A 17,356-nucleotide genomic window follows, 5' to 3' on the forward strand; every position below is an offset into this window, starting at 1 on the left:
AGTGCATAATATGTAATATACTGGGCTACAATCCATTATAAAAATATATGTAATTCACATTCCGATATGATAGACTGTTTATTTATAGACAGTTTTTGAGATTTAAACTACTTCAAACAAAAAGGAGGAGACTCAGCACCACGGACAGCTCCCCCCCCCCTCCTCTCTCTCTCTCCCTCTCCCTCTCTCTCTCTCTCTCTCTCACTGTCTCTCTCACTGTCTCTTCCGGGCGCACACTCGGCAGCTGGCTGCGATACAGCTCCTCCCTCCTGTGTGGTGGCTTTCCAGACCAGAGATCCTTGGACGTGAACAGTTTCGCTGAAGAGCACTTTTCTTCCCACCCAAACAACCAGACGGACACTCGAGGCGTCACTTATTTCATATCGACCCGAGCTGAGGGAGTTAAGGTGTCGGATAAGGTCTCCAACGGTCCTTCACCCCAAATCTCTGTCAGCGATGGAGACTTGGGCTGGCTTGTGCCCAGGCTTGCACTTATCTCTGGGTATCTGGGTGATGATAGCCGCTCATACCCTACAAAATGCCAAGGCGGAGATAACTTGCGCGTCTTGCCCGTCACCTATTCAACTTCACCTGGAGGAATTACAGCTGGGGATGCGCACAGACCCGACACAGGAACCTAGTGTCCTAAAAAATATCCGAATAGAGTTTAGGGAACTCGGGGTTGTCGACCAAAATACTGTAGTGGAAGACGACCGTGAGACAGGAGTTTCTGTCGAAGATCCCTCTCTGTTCTCCCAAGATATCAGTTTGGATGGAGTTAGTTCGAAGGAAGATAGACCAGAGTCCAGTGAAGAAAGTCAACGCGGCACTCATCAGGACGAGGAGCCCGAGATGAGTGAGGACGCTGCGCTCAGGAGAGCGAAGAGAAGCAGTCCTGAGTTTGCCGATCTTAGCGAGAGCGAGTGGACCGGCCGGACTGGGTTGGATGTGGGCGCTGCGGGGGATCGGGGCTCATTGTTAGACGGACACAAGCTGGGTAGGTCCGAATTCAAATGGAACAGGGACGAGGGCAGAGGAAATACCCGGCAGGATGAGCCCAAGATCACCAGCAGCACTTTCGCTCTGACAGGGGACTCTGCACATAACCATGCGGTGGTCTACTGGTCAGGGCAAAACAGCAGCGTAAGTAACCGCGGTTCACTATTATTGCCTATGTTTTGTTGTTGTTGTTGTTTTTTTTACACGAACTCAGCTAAAATGAAAACAAAGTCCGTGACGCACAGAGCAAAGACTTTGTGTGATTTGACGTGCCGCTGAGTTCAGTGTTAACAGGTGCACTGGAAGCTACAGATGCGCACCGAAGCACACTACTCCCCTAAATGCCAGACTTGTGCAGCGACTGTGAATTGTGTTCGGCTGCGACCTTTGACTCTGTCAGCAATTACGCACGTAACCCCCCCCCCCCCCCCCCCCCCCCCCGCCTCCCCCCCCCCCCCTCTCTCTTCTAGCATTCAGTTAGCTGTTTGGTGACATTATCAGAGCCTTGCCACTTGTATCAACGTGTTCACGGTCTGTTAGTTGTACATTTAGAGTTTGATATTTGGTTTGCCTTGATTTATAGTCTTACTGTGAAATAAATGTGAGATTTAGCTGAGGAGAATTTGAGATATGCTAATACATGATTCATTGCTGCCTACTGATGCAAGATTTTCATCCAAATGAATTGATTAGGGAAGGAGGGAGTAATAAATTATTCCTCAATCTCCAATAAGCTTTTAAATTGTTTAGATTATCTGTTTTTTTCTCTCTGACCCATTTGCTTCCTCTGAATTTTTACATTTACTGAACTGGACATTTAAACCAGTGAATAATTCAAATGTATTGACTGTTTAGCACCTGCTTATTTATTTATTTGGTTTAGCTTACAGCAATAGGCACAGATGCTTATGTGTGACTCTGTTGTAAAATTACAAATGAAACGATGTCCTCCCTGGATGCATTACCACAGACTTTCCAAAGGGGGGTGTTCATTGTTTGGAGGTTTAGCCTTACCTCCATCTGCACTATCACCAAGGAGGAGATGAGTGCCTCCCTGAAACAATGGTGTGTAATGGCATGGACTCAGCCATTAAATGCTGCACTGAACTGTAGGATCATGACAGCACTGAAACTTATTATAGAACCTGAGGGAACAATTATATTGATTCCTTATTCGAAACACTTTGCAAGTTAACACGATTTCAGAACATTTATTTTCACAGAAATACTTCAGCAATGCTCAAGTTTAAAACACCTAATCAAAATCAGAGCTTTATACGTTTCTCTTTCTCTCTGTGTGCAGGAGGGCAACGTGAATTCCTTTTGAATGTCACAACTATATGATACAGGTTAAAGACATGGGGAAACCTGCTGACATGTGCATATATTCACAACCGTATACTTACTGGTCTCCAAAATGTTGGAGCCTGCTCTGCAATCAAAATGAATGGAAAACCCTGCCCTTCTTGCAGAAGAGGGCCCTCATAGGTAGAGAATAATGAGACAAAATGAATCAAAGTCATTTACACAACCATGTGTGCTCACAGGGAGCCGATGGGCTCTTCTTTGTGGTTTCACAAAGCTTAATTTGTTGTTGTGGCTGCTCCACTCGTTTTATTCCATTTGAAAAAGCAAAACAAAAACAAAAAAAAAAAAAAGAAAAAAATCCCACACTTTCAGTCTTGTCTGAGCTGATTATGGCATGGTGCATGAACTTGTTTTTTAACCCGCAGTGAAGACTGAGGCACTGTGAGGGGAAACATGTTGTGTGTATGCGCAGGCGTGTGTGTGTGTAACCACAAGTTGACTGGAGAGGGTGTGGAGGTTAGTGTTTGCCGCCACCCCTCAGCTTTAAATCTTTAATAATTATCCTGACAATTTAGGCCTGGATTTCAAAATCTTTTCTTCTCACTCGGCAAAAAAAAATGAACAAAGTAAAATAAAATAAAAATCAGGCCTGGCCTCAAGAGCATCTTCAAGTCAGGAAATGTGCTACTTAATCTTTATTGGTCATTGGTGCTCGTTCTGGTAATGCATGGACTGGTAGGACAGACAGATTACGCTTGAAGTCCTCTAACTTCACTGCTCTAAGTACGAGGAAGTGGCCCGCTAACGAGCTGACCGGCTGGTTGGATGGATGACCTGCATGCTTCAGCCCCTTTAATGTTGACTTGTACACTTTTGGGGGCTCACTTGTTTTCATCTGACTGCCTTAAGGGGACCAGGAAAAAAACACCACTTGTTTTGTTAGACACTTAAAAATCACCAGCGAAATCTATTGGTCACGTGGCTATAGCAAACACCAATGAACCGCATTATCCCTGTTTCTACTCCAGCAGGGAGCAACTGTTGCATAACGTACCGTAGCACATGTTCTCTGTCTGATTTGATGCCATTAGCCATCAAATAAATGCAACATGCATAAATAATATACACGGGGCCTGGTGGATCAGTGGTACAGCATAAGGTTGGGATGCGGAGGGCCGTCGGTTGGAATCCAACCCTATCCCAGCAACCAAGGATCAACTTGGTGCCAGTCCCGAGTCTTGATAGAAAATGGGAGGGTGGCAGCAGGAAGGGCATCCGGCATAAAACACTTATGCCCAATCAACGTGCAGAACTCTGTGGCGATCATACTAAAATAATATATATTTTGAAAACCTGCTTGTAAATGATGGTCTGAGGAGCAAAACGGCAACAACTTGAGCCAATATTGCATGGACCTCATTTTTTCCAAACTGTCCCCTACTTACATTCAATATTGGTTTGTTTCACCCTCTGCCCAATCTTTAGTGAACCATAACCAAGTTCTCTGGCCTTGGCCAAGCAATCGTGACTATGATTATTCACTAACCAAACCGTTCTCCAGGGTGGACTGTGACAATAAAGGACCCTACTGGATGCGTTGTATCCCAGTTTGTGAACAAACATTACAATTTTCTTTACGTTTGTAGTTTGTCTTTAAATATGACATTAAGTATTCCTGAGTCCACAAAGTTCCATCGGTGGCCATTTTCTGGATATTTGTCTTTCCAGTAATTCCCAACAAACTTTTCTTTACTTTGATCAAATACTCATCTTTTAAACAAGACAATAATTGTCTTAAGCTTTATCTTAATGGAGGTTACTAAGTTAAAAGGAGAGATGATGGCATCTCTTTGACCATAATCTTTGATCGAAAAGTTTAAGGTTTAAGATTCTATTTATTCAAACATCTTGTCTACTTACATACAAATTTGGTTAATTGCTGTGGCTATTCCTTTACCTTTACCAAGCAGAATCATTTTAAACATGATCATGGTTAGTGCCTTCAAAAAACAACCCAAAACAAAGGATGCTTTGTGATACGGGGCTCCTATGGTGCTCAACAGGACAACATCTTGCGTCAGTGATTTCCAAAATGCATACCACTAAAACTACTTGATTAAGCTAAGGACTAACATATGGCCTGATTTTTGCTTTAATTTAAAGGGCTTAGTTAAACTACAACATTTAGTTTTTGGAAAAAAACAACTTATTTTAGAGTGGACAATGGGATGACCAGCATGCACCTAGTTCCACTGACCTTTAGCCAAGATACCAAATCCCTACCTGCTCAACCATACAAATTCCTCTGGACTACAAATGCCTGGTTGACTACTCCTCACTTCCACAATAAATACACAACCTCTTTGGTCTAGAGAATTTCTCTCTATTTCAGCCATATTGGTTGGTCGTATCTCATACTGCCTTGAGATACGGCCATCTCTGAGAGGACTTGATTCTGTTGTGTGTTCTCTGGGGGCTAGGAAATGGTCTGTCCTTTGAGGCATGTACACAAGGCTAATGCACCCTCTCTGTCTGTACCAGTCCAACTTGCTGTGTCTGCCCCTGACCCCCCCGTGTCTCTATGTCTGTCATTATCTAGATATCTCAGCATCGAGCTTATGCCGGTTATATCAAAGCTTTAACCTTAGACATTAACTGGGAATGCAGAGACACCGATGTTGAGACTAAGTGTCATTTTTAATATTCATGGGCATAATTCCATTGAAGCATCTCTACTGCAAAGTGACAACGTCTTTCCTGGAGTATCTTTGAGACTGTGTTACCCGCCCCCCCCACCCAATCTCAGTAGTCATAAGAGTAGTGACACTGTGATGGAAAGCTTGAATGCCAAATGGATAGCTTTAGCAGTGCCTCTTTTAGCGTGATCTTGAAACATTCATGTGTTCTAAGGGATGCTTAAGATTTCCCCCCAACATTAGTATCACAGTGAATGTATTTCTTTAGGAAGTCTGTTGCCATAATAGTCAGCATGTTTAGACAAAAAAAGACTGCACTAAGTGCCACATATGAGAAGTGTTTGTCATTGTTGTTGAAAAAAATAGCATAAGATGGTAGTGGGTATGGGCTCAATTGAAGTGGTCTTTAAAGTCTTGAAAACTCATGCAGAGGCAGGTCAGCCATGTCTGGCAAGTCCTCAATGGACCTCACTGCATGTGGTTTAAAAGTCCCAAATCCCTCTTGAGAACTAGATGAACACATGCAGACTCTCATGAGTGGCATTTAAAGACTGAAATGTCATGCAACCAAAACACACATAAGTATACACACAACCAAAAGGTAAAGACAAAACAAACAGCACCGTTTTACAGCACAGTGGATTGGTTCAAAGCAGGTTTTGATAATGATCCCTGTTCTAAAAGAATCCAACATCCTGCAAAAATGTTGGATAAGAATACTTCATCAACCTCACAAGCTGCCATTTGCATGCTACAGTCATTGTATGCACCATCCATGGCGTAGTCTGGAGACCCACCAACAAGGACAGAGCCGTGTGCAGCATTCCCAAGCACAGCCTCTGCAGTGAGGGGATGTGATTTAGGATGTAGAGGCAGGTCTTGCTCCTGCTCACTTTCCATCAACACATCTCACCCCTCAGCCTAAATTACTGATGGTAATGCATTATAAAGTTGTTGCTTCTCTTTTTTCTCCTACTATCTTGGTGGCCCCTCTGCTCTGGAGGAAGAGAGCAGGAAAAAACTAAAATGTCATAAATAATGCAGCCCTTCCAGTAGCCGTTATTTCTCCATCTCCCCGCCCTCTCTCCCTGCTCCTCTAATTAGTGTCTACAAATTTGTTTCCTGGCCCTTGTTTTCATTGGAAGTATGACGCCGTGGCAAGAAGCCATGTGCCACCATACATGAACGGGGAATCTGCCTTGACTGGCCGGGAGAGCAAAACTCTTGGCTGCAGTTCCTGAACAGTCCGGGTTGGGCTGCGGCTCGCTTTTGACCTCCTAATTTTATGCTGTGTGCTTTTAAAAGCATGTTATGTCATTTAATACTTACACTACTGTAGATGCCTAAGCTTTGAGCACACAATGAATTGCAAAGTATAGGATGAGTCACTGACTGTACCTTGTAGTGTAGTGTAGATTTTCGTAATGCAGAATATGTGGGAAGGATAGTACAACTAAGCCCATTATTTAAAATTGGACCAGAAAGGTGAAATATTCTAAATATTCCAACCAAGTCTTTATGACTTACCACACAAAAACCTAACTCTTCCCTTTTACCTGAAGTTGACTAAGTCAGCACAATTTCAAACTGCATTTTATAACTCCAGTTAAAGGTCACCCAATGCACTTTAAGGTGTCACATAACATTCAAAGTCTCCTTATCGAGTGCTCATCACAGAAATGCCGCCACATTAAGGGAAAAGCCATTCAAGAAACCATCCAATCAGGACGCATTGCGCCTTCTGATACAAGCACGCCACGTATCTTGGATCACATCAAGCAGCTTAAAGCTATGTACGTAGGAGAAAGCCGGCCCATTGAACGAGAGGCTTTAGGGCTGTGTTCTCCAAACCTAATGGCCTCATTATGTTCCCTGTATGATTGCCACGGTGGCTGAGACGCTGATGAAAGCCACCTCGCTACAACTTGGAGAGAGTTGAATATAATCATACGCTTGGCCACTGATCCTGTTCGACAGTACAAGGGTGCTGACATTATCCGTGTGAGGGGAAGAGTGTGAGGTGGAGAGAAGTGTGTATGTAAGTATATGTGTGTTAATTACACTGGTATACCCCAGTGTCAGATTTAATTTAGTTTCATTTCTATTCTATTAAATGCCTTTAATCCAATCTAGGGTATCCAGAGAATGTGTGGTACGGCCGAACAGCAGCAGCCTATCTTCTTCCCCTCATTTTCCTATCTCTGTGCACCGTTAGAACATCTATGAACTGACTTGAGGATTGTTGAGTTTTCAGTTGGAGGTTTCCCAGTCCCAGAGGCACGTTGCATTTTGACCTTATCCACCTTTTTTTTTTTTTTTTTTTTCCCTCAGCCAAGTGCGATACCTTGTAACGTTGCTGTCCCTTGCCATTTTCAAAGCACGGCCAAGCTGGGGAGAGCGGTCAGGCGATGAACACGTAATAATGTCAGGCCACACAGAAGCGATAGATTTCATGCTGTGTTTCCCTCCCTCGCTCTCTCCCTCGCTCTCTCCTTTATGCCCTCTACTTTTTCTCTCTCTTCCTCTCTGTCCTCTTTCAACAGGCTCTGTCCCTCCCACGCATGGATATGTATTCACTAGGTCACCGATACATAAAATCATTGCACCCGGAGACACACTTGTTCACATGCAATTGCGGGCAGACTCAAAGTTGAACACATGCACACACGTGTTCACGTAAAGACAGGACGCACACATACACATGCCCTCAATCATTCTCCGTATCACATCTCACTCTCGGTCGGACCGAATGCTGTTGTGCCTGGAGGAGGTTTTCATTGATGGAGACTAATGTTGACACATCGCACCCCAGGACCTGCAGTCAATTAACACATTGTCTAATTAAAGTGATCTACTGGTTTATCTATGAGAGATTTAAAGTGGCTGTAAAATGGATCCACGCTACATTAACTTTACAATCAGGTCTGCTTCTTTATTTCCATTTTGATTTTAATGGTAATAACCTGCTTAAACATCTCCCCATTACCAAACAGATTGTGTAAGCATCTTTCATCGACATTAGGAGATAGATGCTCATGATTTTTGATTTCTATTTTCTGTTAATGCCCCTCTCAAGCTGTGCAAAACAGCCGCTGTACGTGATTGAACTTCTCACGGTCCACACTGTCTAGTGTGGAGCCCAGCTTGAAAAGTGCACTTTTACAGAAATCATTCTTCAGCCTCATTTTCCTTCCCCCAAGGTTTGTACATACTTGCTTTAAATGTGAACTGCATTACATTTCTATCAAACACAATAATTGTGTCTTATTTATCCAGCCTCCATGCTGAGCTTTAAAATTTTAATGGTAACGTTGTTCGGACGGCTTGATGGATACAGTGCTAATATAACTCAGCCTAATAAGTGAGAGTGTGAGTGCTCATGGATACCAATGAATTAGTCATCTCCCAGCTCCTTTATAGGACTTCACTGTGGTGGTGGAGCTCCAACTGAAACAGGAAGTAGACTGTCTCCTTGTAATCCTGCAGAGAAAAAAGATTTAAGTGACACAGGACAGTGTAAAGGTAGCATTAACAATTTCTTGAATGAATAGCAGTGACACCTCCAGCCTGTAGCACATAGTTCCTATTACTGGCCACTTTTTTTGGTGCAATTTGCTGTATCTGCTTTGGTGAACGGCATTGATAGCATACGTTCAACAAGGTGCTGAAAACATTCCTTAGAGATTTTGGTCCATATTGACACGCTAGCATCACAGTTTCTGCAAATGGTTGCACATCCATGATGCAAATCTCTCATTCCATAATTATGAAATAGGCTGGATGTTACAGCAGAAAAGACTCATCAGGCAAGGCAATTTTTTTTCCAATCTTCTGTTGTCTAACTTTTATAAGGTCTTGCAAATTTTAGCCTCAATTTCCTGTTTTCAGCTGTTTTCCTGATGTGATTTTCTGTTGTTGTTGCCCATTTACTTTAAGGTTCATTAAGGTGTTGTGCATTCAGAGATGCTCTTCTTCATACCTCAGTTGTAATGAGTGGTTAGTTGAGTTGCTGTTGCTTGTCTAGCTTGAACCAGTCTCAGTAGTCTCCTCTGAACTCTGGCATCAACAAGGCATTTTACGGCCTCCCTGAGACATTACTGAGGGATTTTGTGATTTGTACACCTTAAATTGAAAGCCAGATTTCCAGAAAAGTTCTGGAAACATTTTCTAAAATGTTATATCAAGCGAACTATTTGTTGAACAAAAGTTCAAAGAATAATAGTCTTTTTTGTTGACCAATTTAATTGTATATTGTAACTATACATTTTTTTTTTTACTTTGCTATGGCAACACAGTAGTGTTTCTTAAAAGAGTTAAAGCATGACTTCCTCTTTTTAAAATTTCAGGTTGGATTTAGGTGGCAGACTGACAGAAACAAAAATGCTTTTCCAAAGTACTCTCAAGCCCAAGTGGCTATTTTCATCACAGTCGCATGATTTTTTCTCATGCTGCTGCAATGGTGCCTGAGGGGCTTTAAGGTCGGGCACATTTAAACTTGATTTCTGCACGTGGCCTTTACATACTGAGATTTCTCATGACTCCCTGATGCCCCTTTTAAACGCAATCATGACACCCTCACCTGTAATCACAGAGTTTAATTTTGTTGCATTTTAAAAAATGTCCCAATTTTTGAGGCTTGTAATAGTCTTCCTTTAATCCAACATACAAGAAGTCTTTAAAGTTGACTGAATAACAGAAGGAAAGCAGCTCCTCAGCTCCTTCTAATGTGTTTACAACCTCTAGAATAAATATGTAAGTAGACACATCTATAAAACAACAGTTTAAAAAAGCAATAATTACAGTGTTGTCGGAGTTGATTAGATTACATGTTTAAAAATTTAGCACAAAACCATGGCCAAGATATGTTTGATACTGTATGATGTTTCAGCTAATTGCATTAAAGGATCCTTGACAGCTGGCAACTGCATCTAACAGAAAACAAACTGTTGCCACCTGTAATTAGGTGTGTTTCACTAATGCACAGAGGAAAGAGGCTGTTTCGTTTTGCTGCTAGTCAACGTCCGTCTGGTCCCAGTATAGAGATTACAGGAGATTGCATTTGTCCATGTGCATCACAGTTGGTAGCTGCCATGTACAACTGCAAATATTCTAGAAACCACATTGCAGTTTCCTCACACTGTCACATTTGTGATGATAAAACGCCTGAGAAGTGAGAATGCATGTGTGTGTGTTTGTGTATGTGTGTGTGTGTGTGTGTGGGCGGGCATAGTATAAGGAATGCCTATGCACCACACATGCTGTACGTATGTGTGTGTGCAAAAACACAAACTGTATGTGTTAATCTGTGTTGTTGCTAATGAATGTAAGCTGCAACGAACACAGTACATTAATGAAGCAGGCTGAAATAAGAGTTTTAGCTTCAAATAATTTATCTGACAAAGCCAGCATCAGAGCTGGAGCTCAAAAATTTTACCCTTTATTCATTGGCCCAATGAGTAATTCGTTTGCAGCACATAAATAAAAGTAGAAATACAAGACTGTAGCAAAAACATGCCGTAAATGGATATAATCATTCATAGCGAGCTCATAATGAAAAAAGAAAGTGCTGATGTCTCCTCGACTTTACATTACCGTTGACAGTTAAATAACCTGTCGTTTTCATGCGGCTGTAATAAAGTCATCCCCGAGTGGCCCCACTTCGACCCTCATTGCTCGTTTTCCCACTTCCTCTGTTTGTTCCCGCACTTAATTCCCAGTGTCTCAAGTTGAGTTACTGAACACAAGCAGTAACGTTGAGTAATGAGCGGTAACAGGCGTGTAACTAAATAAATGCCATTAGTCTGACACTTTTTACATGCTCCAGCTTGCAAGCCACTTTTTTGCCTGCGTCAACACCACAGTGATTTTCTGCAGTGTGGCTTGTCGTGCTGAGAGCAGCACATAAAAGGCAGCATCAACGAAGACCCGTTCGTTTCTCAGATGGAGTTTTATCGCCCTTTTTTGTAGTAGTAGTAATGAAGAGAGCCTCTTGAATATTCACCTTTATTACTTTGCCATTTGTTGATGAAAACTGCGTTAAGTCTCCCTAAACCTGACACCTCCTACTTCATTTCTTGCCCCAAAGTTGGGCTTAAACCTCCTAAATCCTAATAATTCTTAGTGAAGGTAGCCCCAGTGCTGCCCCAGTCCTGTCACAGAGAGACTGATAGTGGGCCCCTTACAATCAATGGTGCTCAGTATCATTCCTTGTGTGTCATATACCTTCAGGCTCTGGTGAAAATAAGGCAAGTAACAGTCTAGCAGCAATGTGACTGTTTTGGTTTTTGTATTTCTTGTTGTAAATCTGCCAAAAAACCCATATATTTTTACTTTAAAATGTCACGGTAATCATCATCATCAACGTCATCATCATCGTTATGGTAATAGCCTAATATCTATCATATATGGTCTTTTTTAGCTTCTTGTTGTTTAGAATCCAATTTTACAATATAACTACTCCTACTTTACCATTTTCCACAGGTAGCCATTTTTACATTAGTTAGATTGGTGAGCTTTCCAGGATGTATCGTTCCTTATACCCAAAAATAGATTCCAGCCCCCCGGTACTCTGACCGGGATAAACGGTTGCACATAATGAATGGATGGACTGATAGGATGCTGCCAAACCCAGTTATTCTTTCTCAGAGTTGAGAGTGAAAATAAACATGCAAACAGTAACGTGAATATTACACTTGCACTTATAGGCAACCAGGTGCCTAAATTCATGACAAAAAAATGCTAATTTTATGTTTGCTGCATCTTTAGCAAAACTTAATACAGCATTAACTTGGGAAATGTAAAATAACATAATCAGTTAGCACAAAATCTTTAGCTACGTTTCGTTTCCTTGTCCATTAATTCCAATTGTTGTTTATTTGTTGTTGTTGTTTAACCCCCACAAGGCCCAAATGAGGCCCAATGACTCACACTGTATGTTAGTGATGATAGCCATATGCTAAAGCCCTTGTTACCTAATTATCACACAGCAGGAGCATTAACTCAGGCTTTGACCTTTTCATTAAGCAGAGGAACCGAACTATGACCAAAAAAAAAAAAAGACAAAGGAGAAATGTAAGATGACAGCATCAGTGATTTATTATGGAGACACACATGTCTGAAATGTGAAATTCATCTCGTCTCCGGCCTGTGATACAACCATGCCTGTGTAGTCTGGGTTGACCGCGGCTCTCCCTTTAACAATGAATATGTTATTGTGTAATCTTTAAAAGTAAGTCAGTTATATAAAATTTAATGAATTATGAATAATGCCCCATTTTCGCCGTGTGGCCTGCCCAGACTCTGTATCAATTATCTTGAAGGGGATAGATCTCATTTCAGTCCCCATCTGATTTTAAACATGTCAGTGTAAAGACATAATGGAATTTAAATGAGACCACTCCAAATGAAGCAATGATTTGTTGCATGAAGGGTGCTCTGTAGCAACTTTATTTAATGAATTCTACTCTGTTCAGTGCACTGAATTCTGACTCACCTTTTATTGGGTCTACACATGTAACGCTGGAGTGAGCTATTATATTCATTATGTAGCTATACATTCAAGTCTATGCTTCAAGCCCTAATCTCTGTTCTGAACACAATGACACTGAATCTGATATAATAGCTGATGGGTTATTAAAGCAACAGACCTAGTTGTTTTCATGCTCACCGCGTTTATCATTGTAGGATGATGTCCCACTGATAAGTGCTAGGAATGCAGATAGGAAACCGGGGGCTGTGTATGATTATTAACATTCGCCGAGGTAGGGCCACGAGTGAAGGCATCGCTGCATCATCCAGACCAGTGAGATAGATGAGGGGAGCAGGGGCCAAGGGAAACTAGGCCTAGTTGAGAACCCACAGAGTAACATGCAGCTCGGAAGAAACCCAGCCCAGGTAATTATCACATTGTGCCACTTAAGTACAAATGAACATGCTTCTTCACAGCGGAGAGCCGTTTAATCAAGTGTGTTTGTGTGTGCATTTGGGTTTGTCCTCTGCCTGTTTCTGGATGCTTTTTGTTTTCTCTGCCTCTCAGCACATTAGCCCAACACATTTCCTGAAACAGAGCTTAACACTTGCACTCATATGTTCTTCTTTACGTGGAAGTGGCTGTTTTTTGTGTTCTCGTCAAACAAGCGTTCCTCTCAGTCCACCGCTGTTTTTCCCCACTGGCAGTCTGGCACAGCATCCAGCCTGTAGTGGAGGAGGCTGACTCTTCCTGTCGTTCTCGTGGTCCAACGTTTGCCGCCCGCCTGCCTGCCTGCCGGCTGCTCCGTAGGCAGTGCTTTTGTCCATCACTAGAGGGAGTGGGTAGTCCAAAATAATGAAGTGAAATATGAGCTGCAGGACAGGAGGATAGGGGGAGAAGTAGAGTGGGAGACCGCTGATTATTCATTACCCTTAAGAGCTCGGCTAATGCAGCTTCAATGCATGTTAGAATGAAAATAATGAATGTGTGTACTGCTGGATGGAACAAATTTCGCAAATTAATATAAATATTGTGTGATTGGGATTGAATGTAATGCATATTATGTTTGGCCTGTGTCTGTCTATCTGTGTTTGTGTGTGATCAAAGAAGGCAGAGGACAGGGACTAGGGTCACAGAGATGGATGGAAACATGACAGTGCAGACGTACACTGAGTGATGAAGAGACACAGCCGCTCTCTTGGCCTCTCACAAAGCAGCCACTTCATTGCATGCTAAATATTACAGCCCATCTCCTGCAGCATCTCAAATCTGTTCCCTCCGTTCCTCAGAAGTCCAACCGCCCCTGCCCGTCTCTCCCAGCTGCAGCCTGAGCCTGTTTGCTGGCCTTTCACAGCTCACTTGCCACACATGAAAATGTTTATGTGGCTGTAATTGAATTTAGAGCTACATGGTTTACCAGATAGAAAAGCATTTGTATAGCAGGATGCTACAAGAGAGATAATCCTACTAGTACAGATTCTTTGCTTCTGAAGCCTATCTCTGCATTTAAGGAGCTTTAGTTTTAGCCATCACTGGGAAGAGGGAGCAGAGCCAAGTCTTAGCAGTGCTGTGCCTTGGGATACAGTGGTCACAGACTGGCATATGATTTCACTGTGTCATTTAATTTATTTTGCCTAAAGAGAGAGGTGTGTCAGCTAACCTTCATCATTTTTGCCCTGCTGGTCGTGACAGCATTGCAAAGTCTGTCTGTTTGTTTGGCTGCCAAACACTTTGGCCCACGGCATGACATCTCAACAGATGGACATATGTACAAATCTGAGCATTTTCATTCTTCCAAGAGGATGAGCCATTATTATTATTATTATTTTACTTCCCCTGTGAAGCACTATCTACTGAAAATGTAAGTTCTATGCAACTAAGCTGCAAACACAAATACTTTTTTTGTAAAGAATGTAAGTGCATTAGAATGTAACGAGGATGTATTGACAAGTCGCAAATACGTTGATTCCACGCATCCCACTTTTTGTCCACCGAAATATCAGACCTTCCAGTAAAACTTCCAGTGTTTCTGACCAATGATTTTTTTAAAAAAAAAATTCATCTCATCGACAGTCCAAAACTGTCCTCCTCTCAACCCACTAGATTCTTTCATATGTCCCTCAATTTCCAGCCACTTGACTCCAACAATCCCCGAAACTCAGCCTCTGATTCTGCCATTTACTTTCTAGTACTGATCCATTTCAACATGCCCCTTACTACATCATCATGTTTGGAACTTTTTTTATATTTGTCTCTTTTCAAACTGTCAACCTTTTTTTTTCTTTTTCTTTAGTTTTTTTGTTTTCTGCGGTTACATATGCTGTGTTTTCTTACTTTTTGCTGCCAGACAGCCTTTAAGTCTTTAAGGTTCATTAACAAGCACTGCACTGCATCTGGATGTCTGCTTGTGTGTCTGCCTGCAGGTCCTCTCCTCTGTGCCTTGTATCACAACTGTGATAGTTAATGGTAATATAAAACAAAGAAGCAGCAACGTGTCACACTGGAGAACCAGTAACCAGTGCCTGTAATGATTTAGAAAATTTCATTTGCAGATTGTTTGTGGATCAAAACTTCATCTGAGCTCTAGAACCAGCCAAAGCTTTCTAAGCAGAGCTAAAAGTGACTCAATAATATGTTTAGAACTATAACAAAAGAACAAAATGTTTGTAGTCATGATTTGTGACATTTCTGTCTTTTGTCACTATTGTTGAGTATATTTCACTGTTTGAACTTTTGAAATGTTAAGAGGCTTCTCATTTATAACACAATGTCCTGCCATATCATAAACTATAGGTCATGTGAGAAGGTAATTTGATTATGAAAAAAAAGGGCCTTTAAATTGACTTTAATGTGATTTGATTAAACTTTTTCAACTTTGTGCAGTTGGTTTGGGCCGGTCTGAAGACAGCATCCCACTTGGTTTCGGCCCAAAACAGCTGCACCGAGTTTTTTTTAGTTGATGTGTTTTCAGTTCGATCACCACAGTTTCTTTGCTGTGAGAATGTGATCAAACCTCAATCCACAGATTTTTGCTAAATGGCTAGTTGACTGCACTTTTTTGTGGTGTGCCGTTGTTTTTTCAATACTCATTTCAATGATTTGAATGGGCATTCAGCACTCTGCTCCCCAGTTCTGCTTGGTATATCCCCCAGATAATCACCATGGTTAGGAGCCAACAGTACAATGAGCGGATGACTAAGTCTAAGGGTGAAATGGATCAAATTTACAAACTGATCCAATTATTCGTACCAGAGCAACCAAACTATGGGTTTCAAAGTGACCTAATGGTTATTTACTTATTTACTATTAAAGGGTGACGAGAGAGGCAGATATAGCTGTCACACAGGAGAAAAAGTTTTGGTGAGATTCCGACCTTGGCCAGTGGGGCCCCAGATGTTAAATTTACCACTTGACTGTCTCTGGGCTATTTTATTTTGAAAGGTTTATTTTAAGATCTTTGTGCTTTGCTTTGCTTGACAACACATGGCAGAGAGTGACAGGAAAGGATAAAGACAGAGGGGATGATGTGACGAGGGTCACAACTGACATTCAGCCACACTCCAGGAACAAACTCTTTGTAGAGATTTACAGCATGCAGAATAGCTGTGATTAGTGCATGTTGTCTGAACATGCAATAGTGCTGAATACAGTAGATCCACATTTACAATAAACCCATACATGCAGGAATCAATGCACTAAAATATTTGCACATTTTTGTTTCTTACTTCCCTGTGGATACAATGTTGATGCAGAATTGTGAGCAGTCTTTCAGTAGATTCCTGTGATTTTACCTCTCATGTCATCGCCATGCCAACCCAGACACGCATGAATCTCCACTGCAACTTGAGGCGGCTGAGTTTTCAGCATGAGTTCAAAGGTCAGTGGATGTACAGATAAAACACTCCACCCTATCTCCCCTACAAGTGGACATGTCCATTAAAATGTTTATACTAAAATTAAAGTTGAACTGAGTTAGTGCAGGACATCCATACACATGTCCCGACCAGAGACTGAATGACGATCAAATTATGCCAAACTAAATGCCCATTTATGCATTTTAGTCAAATGGCCATGCAGCTGGTCTCCTAACATTAACCAAACCAAACATTAACTTCGAATGTTGTGTGTTCAAACCTGTGCATGACACACTATGTCAAACAAAGCAATATATATTCAAAAATAACTGTAATAGCTGATATTTTCTTATTGGTTGAACGTCAGAGAGCCTTGATCCATAACAGGCTATATTCCCTTCGGTGCTGGGGTCAGCAGCGTGAGGGGCTCCTAAGGAATCCATTTGAAAGAATCTGAATACACTGGAGTCCAGGGAGCAACATTTTTTGCTCTGATGCATCGAGTCATCACAGAGTGGGTATAATTCAGCCGAGTGGAAAGAAATCTATCAGGAGGCAGACAAAGAGCGTGCCAACATGCCATCTCCCACTCATACTCAGACCTTACATGCAACATTGAGATGAGATTACAGATAATTACAGCAGGAGCATGACTAGCATTCTAAAATAAGTACAAAGGCAATGTACAAATATCTAAAACCTGTTGTTAGCTACAGAATCATGATTCTGTTACAGACTCCGTAATAGACTTTTCATGTGGAGATTCTTTCTGTGTATATGTCCACATATATGCTCAGCTGGGCATAGATACAGAAGCATGTTCAGTTATACGGAGTGGCATGAAGTGTGGATGGTTTCACTATTCAGACCATCACTGCTCCTCAGGCTCTGACGCTCATGGTGGGAGCTGGCACTGAAATTACTAAAAGGGCCCACTCAACATTTTTTTTTTTGCTTTTTTTTGGGGGGGTCTCCCTCAAGGCCTGCCATTGTAGAAGAAAACATCTTTCTCTGCTGTTGTGTTTGGTGGT

The 17,356-nt window shown here is 41.8% G+C and overlaps 1 protein-coding gene across 2 annotated transcripts in view; it reads left to right on the forward strand.

The window, feature by feature from the left end:
• Positions 1 to 224: 224 nt before the first annotated feature.
• Positions 225 to 17,356, forward strand: part of sorcs3a (sortilin related VPS10 domain containing receptor 3a) — a 232,158-nt gene continuing 215,026 nt past the window's right edge. For both annotated transcript variants that reach the window (XM_067499167.1, XM_067499169.1), the window contains exon 1: positions 225 to 1,143. In XM_067499167.1, the coding sequence (XP_067355268.1) occupies positions 457 to 1,143 (687 nt within the window). In that variant the 5' untranslated portion in view covers positions 225 to 456. The remainder of the gene's footprint in view (positions 1,144 to 17,356) is intronic.

The sequence above is a fragment of the Channa argus genome, chromosome 3 (genome assembly GCF_033026475.1).
Source record: "Channa argus isolate prfri chromosome 3, Channa argus male v1.0, whole genome shotgun sequence".
Lineage (NCBI taxonomy): Eukaryota > Metazoa > Chordata > Actinopteri > Anabantiformes > Channidae > Channa > Channa argus.